This window comes from Nycticebus coucang, chromosome 7 (genome assembly GCF_027406575.1).
Source record: "Nycticebus coucang isolate mNycCou1 chromosome 7, mNycCou1.pri, whole genome shotgun sequence".
NCBI lineage: Eukaryota > Metazoa > Chordata > Mammalia > Primates > Lorisidae > Nycticebus > Nycticebus coucang.
The window spans coordinates 54,742,502-54,758,594 of NC_069786.1; the positions used below are offsets into that span (position 1 = coordinate 54,742,502).

A 16,093-nucleotide genomic window follows, 5' to 3' on the forward strand; every position below is an offset into this window, starting at 1 on the left:
TGCTTTCTGCTCTCTTATTTTTCATCATTCCTTAGGTTAGAATTCCAGGAAATAGAATTATGAAGTTAAAGAACAGTTTTTCTGAGTCTTCATTCATATCTCCTAGACTTAAGCATCTTCACATTTTGTAATACTTGGTGTGTCTGTTTTTTGGGAGGTGTTTTTGCTGAAGTATGTTAAATTACATGTTAAAAACATGATATCTTACTTTACATTTAAATGCTACAAACATGACATTTTATGTTAAATAATAGATTATACATCTGAAAAAGGAAGGATGCTTTTTTATTTAGCAATAATACTATTACCACACCCAAAAGATTCATAGAAATTCTTCACTATTCTAAAATATTTAGCCTTGCTCAAATTTCTCCACTTCTGTTTTTTTAGTATGTTTAAATCAGGATTCAAAAATTCCATAAAATGCATTTGATTATCTTTTAAACTATAGTTTCCCTTTACCATTTTGTCTCCTCTCTTTTGGGCGCCACAATTTATTTATTTAAAAAGAATAGCTGGATGGTTTGTCCTGTATAGTTTTCCATAATCTGAATTTTATATCTTTGTGTTGCTTTTTTCACCTGTTCCTCTCACTCCTTTTTCCTGTAAACTGTTAGTTAAACCTAGAGGCTTGATCAGATTTTATATTTTTCTTGCATGGATACTTAATAGGTGGTGGTGAGTACTTTTCCCAGGAGGCACATAGCATCTTTTTGTATTCATTTTTTATTGATACTTCTTAGATGTCCCCCAATATTTAAGGTGATGGATATCCCAATTACCCTGATACGATATTTTAGTACATATAATCAAATCAGGGTAATTGAGATAGCCACCACCTTAAATATTTATCTTTGCTTTATGCTGGGCGCATTCAGATTATTCTTCTCTACTGTTCTGAAACATACAGTAGGTTAATCTTGACTGTAGTCACCCTAATGTTGGCTGGTGCACCCCATCGACCACCCGGTCTTCTGTCTTCTATCTAGATGTGCATTTGTACCCAAGTAACAATCTAATGTCTCTCTGGGCTGCTAGGAGCTGTTGATGACTGTTTTCTGCATCCACCAGTCCCTTAGGGTTGCAGTAGTGCTCCTGTAATCTAGAATAGTCTCTCGTCTCCTCTTTCCCCCCATACATTAACTTGAACAGCGACTGGACAGGGTACCAGCATGGGCAGCAAACCTGTCGCAGACAGGAAGAGCTGTCAAAGGCAATGCGTCAGAACAAGCAGGTTATGTTTGGCAACAACAAATGTAGTTTGGAGCGTTTGTCATGGGATGGAGAAGCAAGAGGAGCCGGCAGCGGGCTGTGCTCAGGTGTGGCTTCCTATCCATCTTCTCTGGAGAAGCTGTGATGTCCTAGAGCATGGACCGTGTATGCGAACAGGGGTGTGGAGGGCACAGAGTGTGGGGAACCCTGTCCCGGTCAGAAGCAGGGCCAGCCCAGGATCAGAGAGGCAGTGGGATGGAGACTGGCCTTGCTGACAGCAGAGAGGTTGGTGTCTGGTGCTAGGCCTTGTGGGCAGAGTTGGGGAGGAGGAGTCATAAATGAATTTAAGGTGTTAAGCCCCAGAAACCAAGAGTGGCATTGCTTTTAGGGGAAGGTGGTAAAAAAAAAAAAAAAAAACAACAACGGTAGGCAGTGTGGGGCAGGTTTTGCAGGGACAGAGCTGGCTTTGGTTTTCAGCAGTTGAGTTTGTGGGGTAGCTGTCTCTCCCAGGCAGACTGGTTCCAGGGGCAGGTCTGAAGATTGGAGATGTTGGAGGTTTGAGGTTCAGCATTGTTGACAGAGAGGTGGCCGGTTCAGGGAGGGAGGTTAGAGAGGTAAGTGTGGCCAAGAGGTGAAGGTAAATGAGGGTTAAGAGGAAGCCGTTGGATTTTTAGTCTGGGAAGAGGGTCCTGGCTCCTCAGGAGACCCTGTCCATTGGGTTGTGAGGCATGAGAGAGAGAGCCCCCATCCTGGGATAGGAGGGGGATGGTTGAGAGATTTTCAGATCAAGCGTGGGGAAGGATTTTTGTTTGTAATAACATGAGGTTGAAACAGTGTGGGGAAATACACAGTCCATAAAGAAGGAGGAAGGAACGGGGGCTGAGGGGGGACTTGGACCCCTGGATCCCTGTTGAGGCTGTTGTCAGCACCAAAGTAGCTGAATTTTATTTTGTTTGCACTCGTCCCCTCTGGTTGCTGAGGACTCCTCAAGGGAAGCATTTTGCCTCGTTCCCCATGGGTGCCCTGTGGTAATCATGGTGCTTGTTATAAGGTGCAGACATTAGTGAGTGAAGGAGACAGCGTGTTATGCTGGCTAAGTGCACAGGTCTCCTGTCTGGCATGTTCCAAGCTCTGCTCTGTCATTTACTAGCCATTTGGTCTTGGACAAATCCCTTAACTTGTTCAGCCCTCTGTTTTCCTTATGTGAACATACTGGAATCATACCCAGCAATCACAGGGTTGTGCAGATAAATGAGATAATTCCGTTGGTTTCTGCATCTGACATGGAGTGAAAGCTGGATATGGGACACTTTGGAAAATGTGCGGACTTGCGCACGCAGGTGGTCAGAGACTGGGAACACGGTCTTGAGACCAGGAGGGCAGGACGAAACACAGGCTGTCCCCTCAGAGGTGGGATCCATGTGCTTGGCTGAGAGCTCCTTAGCCCCCAAGGAGGATGGTCATCTCCCCTCAAGGGCCAGCTGTCATACTTAGAGTGCCTTTGTGGTGCACACAGGAGGGGGGACTTAGCTATCAGGTGGGAAAGTGGCCCCAAGAGCAGTGATCTGGGCCAGATTGAGCCCTATCCATGGATCAGGGCTGGGGAGGGTTTGGAGGCCTGGAGGACCAGAGGTGGGTGAGGTCAGTTTCCATGGGAATAAAGGGGCCTGAGAGGCTCTCTCGTCTGAGAGGGGAGTGCCAGGCATGAGGCGAGGAGGTGGAATGTGGGTGTCCAAGGGCCCACAGGGTATGTGCTCACAGGAGGTCTCCAGACTATTATGAGATGCTGGCCAGGACACTCAGTAGGTACTGTGGCGTTAGAGGTCATGCTCTCCCCTGTAGTGTAAAAACTACCTGCCTTGATTTCCTTTTCTCTAATGCAGTTTATAACCTAAGAGCAGATATGCACTTGGATAGACAGAGTTTAAATGATGAATGCTTTTAGCATTCATCTAAATTAGCAACTACTGGAGAGTGCTTTTTTAAATAGGTATGTATGTGTAAATAAAATGTTTATCTTTTCCTCTACAACTACCTGCTTTCCCTAATAAGACGGCAGCAGCTCACAGTTCTCAGGTTGATAGAAAGGAAGATAAGTCCCTGCGTACAGAAGTCATTGCTATCGGAGACACAAGTAACCCTTTGTGCCTTTTCCAAACATGTTGACTCAGACAAAGGCCTGGTGTCCCCGAGGAGACAGGATGTGCCTCACAGACGTGGAGAGGCAACCGGGTAGGACAGCCCCTTTGTGAGAGCTGTTGGGGGCTGCAGGTGTGTGCTAAGCGTCCGCGTGCCCAGCCACCGCAACCCCACTCATAATGTCTTCATTTGTTTCCCCCATAAGAGTCTGAGTTTCAGCCAAGCCTAGAATTCTAGGCCTTTCTAACATTGAGCTGTTGCCGAGCGTGGTCTGGGCTTGCTTTCCTTCCCCTTATAAGGCCTTGACCCTTGGCCCAGCTCTAGCGTATGGTGATTATCCTAAGGGAGCCTGAGACCTGGGCCCAGGGGAGCCTGTGCTCCGTCTGCGTATTCATGCAAGAAACATATTTGAGTATTTACCGCATGTTGGGCACTTTGATAGGCACTGTGACTGTAGCTGGGACTTAGAGATTGCCTTTTTGTGGCTGGTGTGAATCGGTAAGTAAGGTGACGAGAGGCTGATGGGGGATGAATGGAGGAGGGGTATTTCTAGAGAGAAAGACCTGCCTTGTCCCTGGCTTCAGTGTGAGTCATGCCACAGAGATAGGGGAACCCTGAAACAGCCCTTCGAATCCCCCAAAGGATGGGCAGCATTTGTCTTTTGCAGAGAGCTGCTGTTCACCCGTGGAGTACCGGGATTTGACGGCAATTTGCTCTCTCTGCACTGCAGAGAGCTTTGGTGAGCCTTGCTGTTTCCTCCCTAGGAATGGGCACGCTCTCCTGGCGTTCATGTTCTCCAGACAGGAGGGCAAGTTGAACCGCCAGCAGACTATGGAGCTCGGCCATCACATCCTGAAGGCGCACATTTTCAAGGTGAGACATGCCAACCAGAGGGAGGATTTCTTTGTCGTCATTTTGAGGTTTTGGTTTTGGAGATCCTAGACTGCTTTGTGAGCTCTCCGGAAGCCTTCCACATCCCTCGCCCAAATGCTGCCTCCTCCCCTCTCCTCAAAAGTAACCTCTCTTCTGACTTAGCCTGATGGTTTCCTTGCCTTTCTTTGTAGTTGATCACTCTACTGTGTTTCTAACTGCTGTAGTTTTTCCTTTTTCCCCATTTATAGCTCTTTTAAATTTCTGTTCATCTACAAGTTCCACTTCATTCATTATTTTTTGTTTCCCTGTTATTTATTTGTCTAAGACCTGAGTTCCTCGACATACGTTATTTCACACCACCTAAATTTTTTCCTTTTTCTTTCTCTTTTTTTTTTCCCTTGAGATGGAGTCTCACTTTGCCCTTTGTAGAGAACTGTGGTGTCACAGCTCCCAGCAACCTCAAACTCTTGGGCTCAAGCGATCCCCTTGCCTCAGCCTCCTGAGTAGCTGGGACTACAGGCACCGCCACAATGCCTGGCTATTTTTAGAGATGAGGTCTCGCTTTGGCTCAAGCTGGTCTCGAACCTGTGAGCTCAGGGTCCACTCGCCTCAGCCTCCTAGAGTGCTAGGATTATAGGCGTGAGCCACGGCGTCCTGCCATCTTCTTTCATTTTCCAAGCTTTCTGAGCACCTGGGACTGTAGGTGCGTACCACCATGCCTGGCTCAGATGTGGATATTCTAATTCTGTCACTTATTCTTCTCATTTACTTTGGTAAAGAGATGCTTTCTCACCTGCCATGTCTTTCCCCAGGCGTACTGTTCATGTAGCACCGGCAGGCTGGCCTCTGACCCTTGGTTTTAGGTAGTGAAGGCTGCTGGGTCTAGGAGTTCTTTGTGGGCATCGCTATGCAGTCAGCACCTGTCTGCACCCTTTGCAGCACACCCACTTTGAAACTGACGCTGCAGGTGGGAAGGAGCCACTCAGGCAGATGTGTCTCTGTTTCCAGGGCCTCAGTAAGAAGACAGGGATCTCTTCGAGCCATCTCCAAGCCCTCTGGATTGGTTACAGTGCTGAGGGCCTGTCTGCGGCGCTGGCCTCTCTCAGGAATCTCTACACTCCCAATGTGAAGGTGAGCAGTGGTCTGTGCAGAGAGCGGAGCCCCAGCCCTGGCTGCTTCCCCATAGTCCTGCCTCTTCTCACTGGGTGGTGTGGGAGGAGGTAGAGGAACCTTGCTGGGCAGTGGTGAGAGGAGGGAGAACGTCTCATGGCCTTCTTTGATGTAAAGTGTACAGGCTTGGACACTTTATCACATGTCCTTTCTAGAAGTTTAGCTTTTCTCTGGCAGGAATGTGTGGGTAGCCAGGGGCTGCTCCGAGGGAATGTGGTAACTGTTCCAGAGCATATGTGATAAAGAAGCAATTCACATGGAAAACTGTCTGTTTACATGGATGGAGCTGGAAAATGTTCTTCCTATTAAAGTATCTCAGGAATGGGAAAAAAAAAAAAATCCAGTGTACTCAGAACTACTATGAAACCAATTTATAATCACTCACACTTTCATATGAAAGATGAATCACAACTATAGCCCAGGATGAAGGAGAGAAGGGGAGGGGGATGGGAAGGGAGGGGGTGGTTTGATGGAGGGTAAATGGTGGGACCACACTTATGGAGCATATTGCAAGGGTACAAGTCAAATCTATCAAGTATAGAACACACATGTCTTAACACAGTGATTAAATGAGGTGAAAGCTATGTTAATGAGTTGGATGTAAGCACTCCAATTGTACAAAAAAATCAACACCTGGAATCCCACAAAGGCAGAAATGTATTCATGATCTATGTATATATGACTTAAAAAAGGGGGGGGGGAAGAAAGAAAGAAAACTAAAGGTCAGAGAGAGATTTCTGGGTAAAATGGATCTTTCAAGTGTCACGGGCATTTGGCACTGGTAAATGACATTTGTGGGGACACGCAAGATCTGTGACTGCAGGTTTCCTGCACACGTGTTTTTATGACTACAGAAAGGGGGCCAGGTCAGCCGCTGTTGAGCCAGGAACTTCTTCACTTTTTAGTCAGTAGCCATCACATCATGATGTTCTGGTCAGCTTTTTGAGGTGGATTTTTCTTCATTTAATGCAGTCTTAGAGTCTTAACGTATACAGAGGCCACGTATCTAGTTAAGGCCACAAAGGTTAATGGCCGGGCCCTTCAGCCCAAGCCCTGATACACCTGGCCATCTGCAGATAGAAGTGATGAAGTTCCCACTGAGCCGGGACTTCCCCTTAAATTGCCTCTGTGACACGATCATCCTGTACCCTCTCAATGCCACAGGGAGGCCCAGCATGGTCATCCCACATCTCCTCCTGTGTTTATCAAATGCTACCCCAGAGACGGCATTGAGGGGGACACTGATGGATCCTTCCCTCCCCCCCTGCTGTCCACACACCTCATTCTCAGCACCTGTACTTTGAACATGTATCTGGAGTCCAGGTCTTGCAGAGCACTTTGGTGTATCTGGTGAGATGTGTGCTTTGGCCCCTTCTCTGCCTTCTTTGTGTGTGTAGAGGGCTGAGGGTAGCAGGGGAGACCTAGCAGGGCTCTGAGTCCAGGGGCTGATGAGCAGAGGGCATGCTGGAGTTCAGTCTCTGCTCATCCCTGCAGCCAGGTGCCCCTGGGCAGATGTGGTTGGAAATTGCTGCTGGGGAGCCTGAACTCTGCACTGCTCCATGCCTGCTCTTGAGCATGGCTGTCTCCTCATTCATGCTCCCGACTTGTAGGTTTTGAGTGTTTATGTCACCCCTAAATGCTGCATGCTGTTGCTCCTGACCAAAGGGAACTTGTGTTTTCTAGGTGGAATTCCTCCAGGAGAAAAGTAGAAGAAACAGCTCTCAGTTGCAATTTCACATAATAAAGTTGTATTAAGAATTACTTTCATTTTTTTCTTTTTCGTAGAGTCTCACTATGTTGCTGTGGGTAGAGTGCCATGGTGTCACAGCTCACAGCAACCTCAAACTCTTGGGCTTAAGCTATTCTCCTGCCTCAGCCTCCCAAGTACCTGGGACTACAACCACCTGCCACAATGACCGGCCATATTTTTGTCATTGTTGTTTGGCAGGTCCGGGCTGGATTCAAACCTGCCAGCTCCAGTGTATGTGGCTGGCGCCCTTAGCCGCTGAGCTATAGGTGCCAAGCCTCTTTCTTTTCTTTTCTTTTCTTCTTCTTCTTCTTTTTTTTTTTTTTTTTGAGGCAGAGTTCAATGGCAACATCAATTCTCACTGCAACCTCAAACTCACAAGTAGAGTAGCTGGGACCACAGTGCCAGGCTAATTTTTTCTGTTTCTGGTAGAGACTGTGTCTTCTTGTTGCTCGTGCTAGTCTCAAACTCCTGAACTCAGGCAATTCACCTGCCTCGCCCTCCCAGAGTGCTAGGATTACAGGCATGAGCCACTGTGCCCAGCCCATCATTTAGATTTTATAAAAGTTAAGAATTTAGGTTACTTAACAACAGTGCTTCATCTTTCGTTTCAGTTAATAGTCTGTCTTTTGGCTTCTCTATAATTAATAAAATTCTATAATCACAATAAGGAAGAAGCTGATAAGAATAAAAATGTCAATGTCTATTTTCACTGCCTGAATGTATAGGCCCAAAGTTCTGTGGTGTTTTTTGATGTTTGTGTGTGGGGCTGTTTTGTTCTCTTGTGGAGAGAGGGTTTCATTCTATCATCCTGGCTACAGTATGGTGCTGTCATCACAGCTCATTGCAGCCTCACGCTCCTGGACTCCAGTGATCTTTGTCTCAGCCTCCCAGGTAGCTGGGACTATACACATGCGCCACCACACCAAGCTAATTTTTCTTGTTTTTGTAGAAATGAGGTCTCTCTCTTCCTTCTGGTTGCTCTCAAACTCCTGGGCTCAAGCTATCCTCCTACCTCAGCCTCCCAAAGTGCTAGGGTTGCAGGTGTAAGACACCAGGCCTGGCTGGCAGAGAAGTCATTTCAGTGTAGAAAAAAGTACATGGGAAACATCTATTGAATATCAATTTTTTTTTTGGCTGGGGCTGGGTTTGAACCCACCACCTGTGGCTTATGGGGCCAGCACCCCACCCCTTTGAGCCACCGGCGCCACCCTGAATATCAATTTTTAAGACAGTAAATTAAAAGGTACAGCATAATGTAATGAGCTTGACTTTCCTGCAGTAAGCTTTCCTCTTTAACGTAATTTTAAGAGTTAATCATTTTCACTTTGTTTTGTAAAACACTGGTGTTACCTGTGTCTACACTATCCCCCAAATTATATAATGTGCATGCACTTACAGAATCTTAAGGCTTCCCATTATCCTCCTGTTTCTTTTATCTTTCAAGGGGGCCAAAAAGCTTTTCACAGAATCTTGAACAAATTACAGTAATTTAAAATTATGCATGCAATTAAGGAACTTTTTTTAGAGAGTATTAAATGTTGTCATACAGGAGCGAATGTCATTTTGAGCAATAATTGCAGTTTGCCACTTTAGTAAATTAAAGTGACTTGCTCTGGGATGATTACTGTGGAGATGGATTTTAATTTCAGTGGCATGCCAGTGATCTCTAGCTGTGTTGTCCCTTTGGAGTTGCCAGGCCAAGGCAATGCCAGGCTGGGCTCCAGCAGACCAACTGGGGTCCTTGTGACCAGAGCCTGCAGGCTCCGTTCAGCGGTGGTTTTACTTGCACAGTCTCATAGGACTGGCTGCCCTCTACAGGCTGTGGACTTGGGAGAATTCAGGTGGTCACTCTCTTCTCAGAAGGTGGCAGAGAGGGAAGAAGAGCAGGAGTCAGGCTGTAGGAGCCAGACATACTCTGCAGCACAGTTAGACAAGGCACATTTTCAAATAGCCGTGTGTGAGTGAACTTTCAATATACTTAGTGAAGATGCTGCAACCCCACTTCATGTCTGCCCTGACCTGCCTCTACGGCCTCCAGCCCCCCTTTTGATTTTTTTTGCTTTCATTAAATCCAGAAGTTTATAGACAGTATTGCCATTTCCAAGTGTTGTCCAAGGAGCGCATCAGTGATGGTGATCAGAGAATTTTCATGTAGTTGGGGAGAATCTGTAGGATGAATCACTTATGTAAACACCTTCCTTTACAGCAGTGCAGTGTCAGGACTGCTGCTTCTGCTGCTGGGTCCAGCTTGGCACTCGTCTTTGCCTCACGTCCTCTGGGCCTCAGCTTTCTCACCTGTAAAACAGAGACCAAAAAAAAAAAAGCCTGTGTGACAGAGCAGTTAGAACCCTCACTGGGTGTCGATGTTACTGAGAAAATCCCTGGCATGTATTACACTCTCCAGTGAGTTGTTGATCTCTGGAAACTATGACTGTGCTGTTGTGTGTGGGTCCCTGGGAACTTCTGGGTGTGCTGCTTGGTGGTGGTGGACAGGAGCTGCCCACCTGGAGGGTTTGATAGTCCAGGAGGCTCCCACCTGCCCTCAGCTCTGTGTGAGGTAGGTCTTCCTGCCGCTCAGTGCTGGTGAACAGCCCAGGGCGAGCACACAGGTGATGGGGATAGGCAGCCAGACCTCCCAGTCACTGGGTGTCATGGGCAGAGCTCCCTCCAGTGGCTTCCAGGGCTCAGGGACCTGAGCTTGTGACCCTTCTGCAGTCAGTATTTATTTAGCACTTAACAAGATGCTGAGTGCTGTGCTAAATACTTAGGCGCATGTGTGCATAGATACATAAACATTACATCTGTTGTTTTAATTTTTACAATCATCCAATGAATAACTTTTTTATGCACGTTTTTCAGATGAGAAAACTGAAGCTTAGGGCAGTGGGTAGGTTGCTCCAAATCACACAGCTAGAAGGGCCCCTGGCATGCAACGAGCCTGTGCCTTGCGGGTGAACTTACCAACGGATATGTTTGCAGCCCTGGCTGCCAACTAGCATCTCTTGGGAGCTGTGGGTGCCAGAGCTCCAGCCAAGTCAGACTCTCTAAGGACAGGACCCAGGCACTGGAAATTTTCAGGCTCCCTGGTAGTGTCAGTACGCAGCAGAGTCAAGAACCATGGGTTAAGGGAGGTGCCAAAAACTGATGATGGGGGGTTCAGGTGGAACAAATACCCAAAGCATTGTAGCAACAAAGGTGATGTTTTTCCCAGAGGCAGGTGAAGTGTGAATCGACGATAAACATCTTTAGGAAAGCTAAACACCGTGGTCCCACTAGTACCTGGTACTAGTACGTGGCAGGTAGAATGGGTGGGGTGCACGCCCGCAGCACAGACAGGCACAGTGACGCTCTGGAAATCACACAGCAAGTCAGTTAAGGGGCTGTTTGACGAACCCAGATCACTTAATCCGTCATCTTTTCCTCTTAGGCTGTTGGATCTCAAGAGGATACAGAGTTGATGGGTGAAGGCAGCGGGTAATTAGCTGGCAAAGTCACCCAGGGAATTTACAGATTGTCCTCGCCGTCCTGTGCCCTTGGTGTGGGTGTTACCTGTGCTTCCTCTAGCCGTGTGTTATCTTCTATGCTGTTGCTAAGAACTGGTTTCCTAAGCCTTCAGAAAATCTCCGAGTATTTCTTCAGCATAATCCTATTATCTCCATACTAATAATAGTTATTCAAAGGGGGATAGTTTTTTAAGACCCTTTTATTTAGCATTTACAATCTTAAAATGCTTTAGAATTTGATTTGCGTCTGATGGTATTTTTAAGAGCAAACCCATGTAGGTGTGTCGAGCAGGCCTGATGGGGACCAGTTAGGTCGTCTGCCACAGTCTCCTGCTAACCCTGTGTCAGGACAGGCACACCACTTCTCATCGCTCCTCTGTCCCTTTGTATGTCTTCTGCCTTTCCCGTCATGTGCGCAGGTTAGCAGCGGGAGGCTAGTTGGTGTCACTGGGTCAGACCGGATGGTAGTCCCTCTGACCAGGGGAAGGATGCGGTGGTGGTCAGGTAGTCAGCTGGCTCATCAGGGTGGCCTTTTCACCTGTACATGGCCTGTCCTTCCTTGAATGTGATGGTCCCAGCAGTGTGAAGAATCTGACCCGTGGGCCGTCTGTCTGTGGAGGGCTGTGTCTGCTTATCTGCCTCTCTGTGAACTTTTTTTTTTTTTTCCTTTTAGACAGAGTTTCACTTTGTTGCCCTTGGTAGAGTGTCCTCAAATTCTTGGGCTCAAGCAATTCTCTTGCCTCAGCCTCCCAAGTAGCTGGGACTATAGGCACCCACCACAATGCAGGGCTATTTTTAGAGACAGTGTCTTGCTCTGGCTCAGGCTGGTCTTGAAGTTGTGAGCTCACATTGATCTACCTGCCTCGGCCTTCCAAGTGCTGGGATTACAGGCGTGAGCCACCGTGCCTGGTCTCTGTGAACTTTTGTATCTTAGAATCAGCATCTTGTGTAGTGGGCAAAGCTGGAAAACAGAGTGTGCTGAGGGGCAGAGGGGGCCTGGGCTTCCTGAATGTGTGGGTCCAGGGCCAATTCTCTCCCCGTCTGGTGTTGGCGCAGAGACTGTAGGGAACACTCCCTTGGCATCTGTGTCTATGGAATGAGTGTTCCAGTCAGAGGAAGCTGCAAGTGGAGAGCTCTAGAAGCCAGGTCTGGTTGGCATTGTCACAGGATGAGCTTTGGGTCCGAGGTGGCTGAGGGGGGTTTCAGGGGCAGGGTCCTAGAGAGCAGGTCAGAGAGGAAGCTGGAGGCCTCGGTCACTCCGGGTCAGTTTCAGCAGCAGCCAAAACATCTTCAGATTTTATACTTTGTGTTTTAACCTGTGGCTATGTTATCTGAGTTACGGTTTCACCACCTCTCAGTATTAATTTCTCAACTCCATCAATTTGTAAATTTTTTGTCAGCTGCTCTCGCCAACACAAATCACTGAGATGTCCTGAATTTCATGTCTTTCTGTGTCTTTTAATGCTCCTGTGTGTCTCTAGTCAATAAATGACATGGTCTCTGGTTTTTGCATTTAGTGGGCAGTGCAGAAGACCTGCCAGGGCCTTGGCAGGGAGTGATTGATGCGGGTCAGAACCACTGAGGGGAAGCATTTCAAAAAAATGCATCAGGCATCTTAGTAGCTGTTAGAGGAGCATCATTTTTTCTAAGTGGTCTGGAGAAGATATTAAGACAGATAAAATGCGTATGTATCGAGTGATTTTATTTTAAAATCTGTAGGTAAAAAACCTTCCGTGGCACCTAAATCTGGGGATTCAGTGGGTGGTGGGTGCAGGAATCAGGAGAAGCGACAGATGGTTTTCCAGCAGAGTTGTGCTGCTCACAGTCGGGGCCACACAGACCTTTCTGTGGGTTCTGAGTTTACTTTTAGGAACACCTCCACCTGAAGAGGAGAGTATTTTGCCTTTGTTATCACATTGTTAATTATTTAATCGTCCAATGATTTCTTTGCCAGAAAATTGAATTGCCTGTTATTTTTTATTTTTTGTTGTGGTAAACCCATAACAAGGAAATTATCTTAACCATTTTTAATTGCACATGTTAAGAGCGTTCAGTATATTCACATTATTATGCAGTAAATCTTCAGAATTTTCTTCTTACAAAACTAAAACTCTAGATCCATTAGACAATTCTCAGATCTCCCTTCACCCAGGCCCAGAAACCTCCATGCCACATTCTGTCTCTGAATCCGACTATTCTAGGTACCTTGTATCAGTGGAATCACACAGCATTTGTCCCTTCATGTTGGGCCTACTTAGCCTAATGTCTTCAAGGTTCATCCGTGTTCTAGTATGTGTCAGAATTTCCTTCCTTAGGCTAAATAATACTCCACTGTATGTGTTTATCATGCTGTGTTTAACCGTTTATGCATTCACGGGCGCCTGGAGATTGTTTCCACCTTTTAGCTATTGTGACTGATGTTGCTATGAACACTGGGGTACAAATATCTGTTTCAGTCCCTACTTTGAGTTCTTTTGGCTATATACCCAGAAGTGGGATATCTGGATCATAATGGTAGTTCTATTTTTAGTCTTTTCAGGAACCTCCATACTGTTTCCTGGTGTGGCTGCGTCATTCTGCACCCCCCGTGAGACCGCACGTTATGAGTGTATCCCCGGCAATAGGGTGTGCACTCAAGTTTAAGAGCCAGTGAATTAAAATGATACATAAAATTAAGGGTACTGCCCTTATCCACAGATGTTGTTGAGACTGACATTTACATGAGAAATTAATCTTATGGGGGGGCATTGTCCAATAGGTGAGCCGTCTCTTGATTTTGGGAGGGGCCAACGTGAACTACAGGACAGAAGTGCTAAATAATGCCCCAATCCTGTGCGTCCAGTCTCACCTCGGCCACGAGGAAGTTGTCACTCTGCTCCTGGAATTTGGCGCCTGCCTGGAAGGAACGTCGGAGAATGGCATGACTGCCCTCTGCTATGCGGCCGCTGCCGGCCACGTGAAGCTGGTGTGTCTGCTGACCAAGAAGGGAGCAAGGGTACGTGGCAGCCTTCCTGCTGTGGTGTTGGCTGGGTGTGGGGATGGGTTGGGGAAATACCTTCATCTCATTGCTAGAATCGTTGTCATCTGGTCCAGTCTCTGTCGTCTCTGCTCTGTTGCGTCGAGCTGGGAAACTGTAGCATGAGGAGAAAGGGTGGGGCTGCAGGGACGGTCAGTTTGTAACATGCTGGCTGAAGAGCAGCCCCGGGCAGAGAGAACCAGACAATGCATTCTGCTCAGATGCTGTTACTCCGCTTGATGTTGCCCAAAGGGAGGCAGAGCACCAGGAGCTGCAGCCTGGGGAGCAGGGCCATCCTTAAAAAGCCTCCAAGAACTGATCTAGAATCGAACACAGCACCAGGATTGGTTGAAAATATCTTAAGTCTTTGCTTTTTCCCCCTTCTCTTCTTATCCTATTTCATGTCATGTCCTTTTTAAAACAGTGGCATGAGTTCCATGGGTCTTGAAAGCTGTGTGTTTGAGCCACAGGAACTAAACTGCCCGGATCATCGCCTCTCTGCTTACCAGCCCCAGTGTCAGGCAGGTTACTGAGCCCTGGTGTCTCAGGCTTCTCATCTGTGAAATGGGCATAGCAGTGCCTACTACAGGGTTGTTGTGAACCTCAAGTCATGTTTTAAGATGGGCATGAGATGGCTGTGCATTGTTAAACAAGTTATTCTAGAGCTATCAGTGTTAGGAGATTCAATTCCAATGAGGCCTAGCTCACAGTAACATGCTAGGACTAGTAGGTTTACTGTAAGCACTTTCTTGGGAAATGTGCCTTTTGAACAATAGAGGTAACTGCTGATAATTGTCCCTCACCTTTTTTGTTAATTAGGATATTTAAAGTCCAACAAATAAACATCAGGTTTATAGTAGCTATGGCTGCCTTTTTGTTTCTTTAAAACACCCAACATCTAGGGCATCTGAACTTCAGGCTGATGAAGAAGGGAGACGTGGCTAAGCCTTTGCAGTGGGTGCATTACTGCTGATGGCACCATGCCTCCACTTCCAGATCCCAGCTGTCCGTTAGCTTTATTTGGAGGCCAGCAGGCCCCCTCCTGTCACAGCTGAAAGCTTTGCAGGAGGAGGGAGGTTGGGTGTCATGCTGGCTTTTACAAAGCTGAGGGTACAGAGCACCCCAGAGTTGGCAAGCATGGTGACGCTGGGCCCCGGGCTCTTCTTCCAGCCTGAGTATTCCCTCAGTTTAGATGGAAGGTGAGGGGCTGCCTGCTGCCCTGGGGCCTTGAGAAGGTGTGCCCCACTCAAGCATTCTTTCTGCCTAGCTGACCTACCCCGACCTTGTGCCTGCCACCACCCGTCCCTGCCCACCTGTGTGTGGCTTCCCCAGTCTTGTGCCACTGGGACTCCCTTCATACCCTTCTCGTTCAGAGCTGTGGTTTGTAGGCCCTTCCTTTTATGGCTTTCCCGGCTCGCTGACCAGAGAACTGCTCTGCGGCCTCAGGTCAAGGCTTGTCATAGCAGACCCAGAGCGTTCCACCAGAGCTGACGTGCAGAGCTTCCTCTCAGGTTTGGGTCCATGTCTTCATACATGCTTGCAAGAAAACACAGAGCTCCATGGAGTGTGCTGGAAGGACGCGGGGTGTGTTGTGCTCGTGAGACCTACAACAGGAACCCAAGGCCTAGGTGGTGCGTTCATTTCCACGAAGTAATCCTGATGACAGTTCAGTGCTCTCCAGAAAGACAAGTTGGACTGTGAACCCACATACATCTGCAGTGGGCTGGGGTTTGCACACAGCTTTGGTGGTGCACCTGTGTTCTCAGAGGAAAGGTGGTTCTCATCTGTGCCTATCTCTGCTCCTGCCCCCAGGTAGACCACTTGGATAAGAAGGGCCAGTGCGCACTCGTCCACAGCGCACTGCGGGGCCACTGTGACATTCTCCATTATCTGCTGACCTGTGAGTGGTCCACGGGCCCTCCCCAGCCGGGCACGCTGAGGAAGAGCCATGCCCTGCAGCAGGCACTGACGGCAGCCGCCAGCATGGGCCACAACTCGGTGAGTGGGGCCACGGGCTTCCTGCCTGGGAACCCGGAGGCCGTAGTCCAGGGAGTCGATTGCTTTTGCCAGTTACTGCCTTCTAAGTTGTGAGCCTATGACACTGAAGGAGTGAAAGAAAATGAGAATTTTAAGAATCAGGAGTTGGCTCTGACCACTTGCAGTAGAAAGTCTCCTCCTGGCACCAAGTTCTTCCCGAGTGGTAACCCAGAGGAGTGCCCATGTCAGGTGCGTCCTGGCGCTCCCAGGTGGAGCCTCCTGTGACCTTCATTCTGCTCTCATGAATGTTGGCTGTTCCCCTCTCCCATCCTGGCTCTACTTTGCCCTTTAGCCCTGCTGTTTTACATTTTATTTTTCCTCTTTGATTGATTCTTTTGTCCTTATGATCTTTTTAAAAATAATCACATGGAATCCTGGTTCTAAAATTGTTTT

The 16,093-nt window shown here is 47.6% G+C and overlaps 1 protein-coding gene across 10 annotated transcripts in view; it reads left to right on the forward strand.

Annotated features, from left to right (window-relative positions):
* The window catches only part of TANC1 (tetratricopeptide repeat, ankyrin repeat and coiled-coil containing 1), a 270,909-nt gene that overhangs the window by 218,665 nt on the left and 36,151 nt on the right, over window positions 1-16,093 (forward strand). For all 10 annotated transcript variants that reach the window (XM_053596909.1, XM_053596908.1, XM_053596910.1 and 7 more), the window contains 4 exons: window positions 4,116-4,224; window positions 5,233-5,355; window positions 13,406-13,642; window positions 15,476-15,661. In XM_053596909.1, the coding sequence (XP_053452884.1) occupies window positions 4,116-4,224; window positions 5,233-5,355; window positions 13,406-13,642; window positions 15,476-15,661 (655 nt within the window). The remainder of the gene's footprint in view (window positions 1-4,115; window positions 4,225-5,232; window positions 5,356-13,405; window positions 13,643-15,475; window positions 15,662-16,093) is intronic.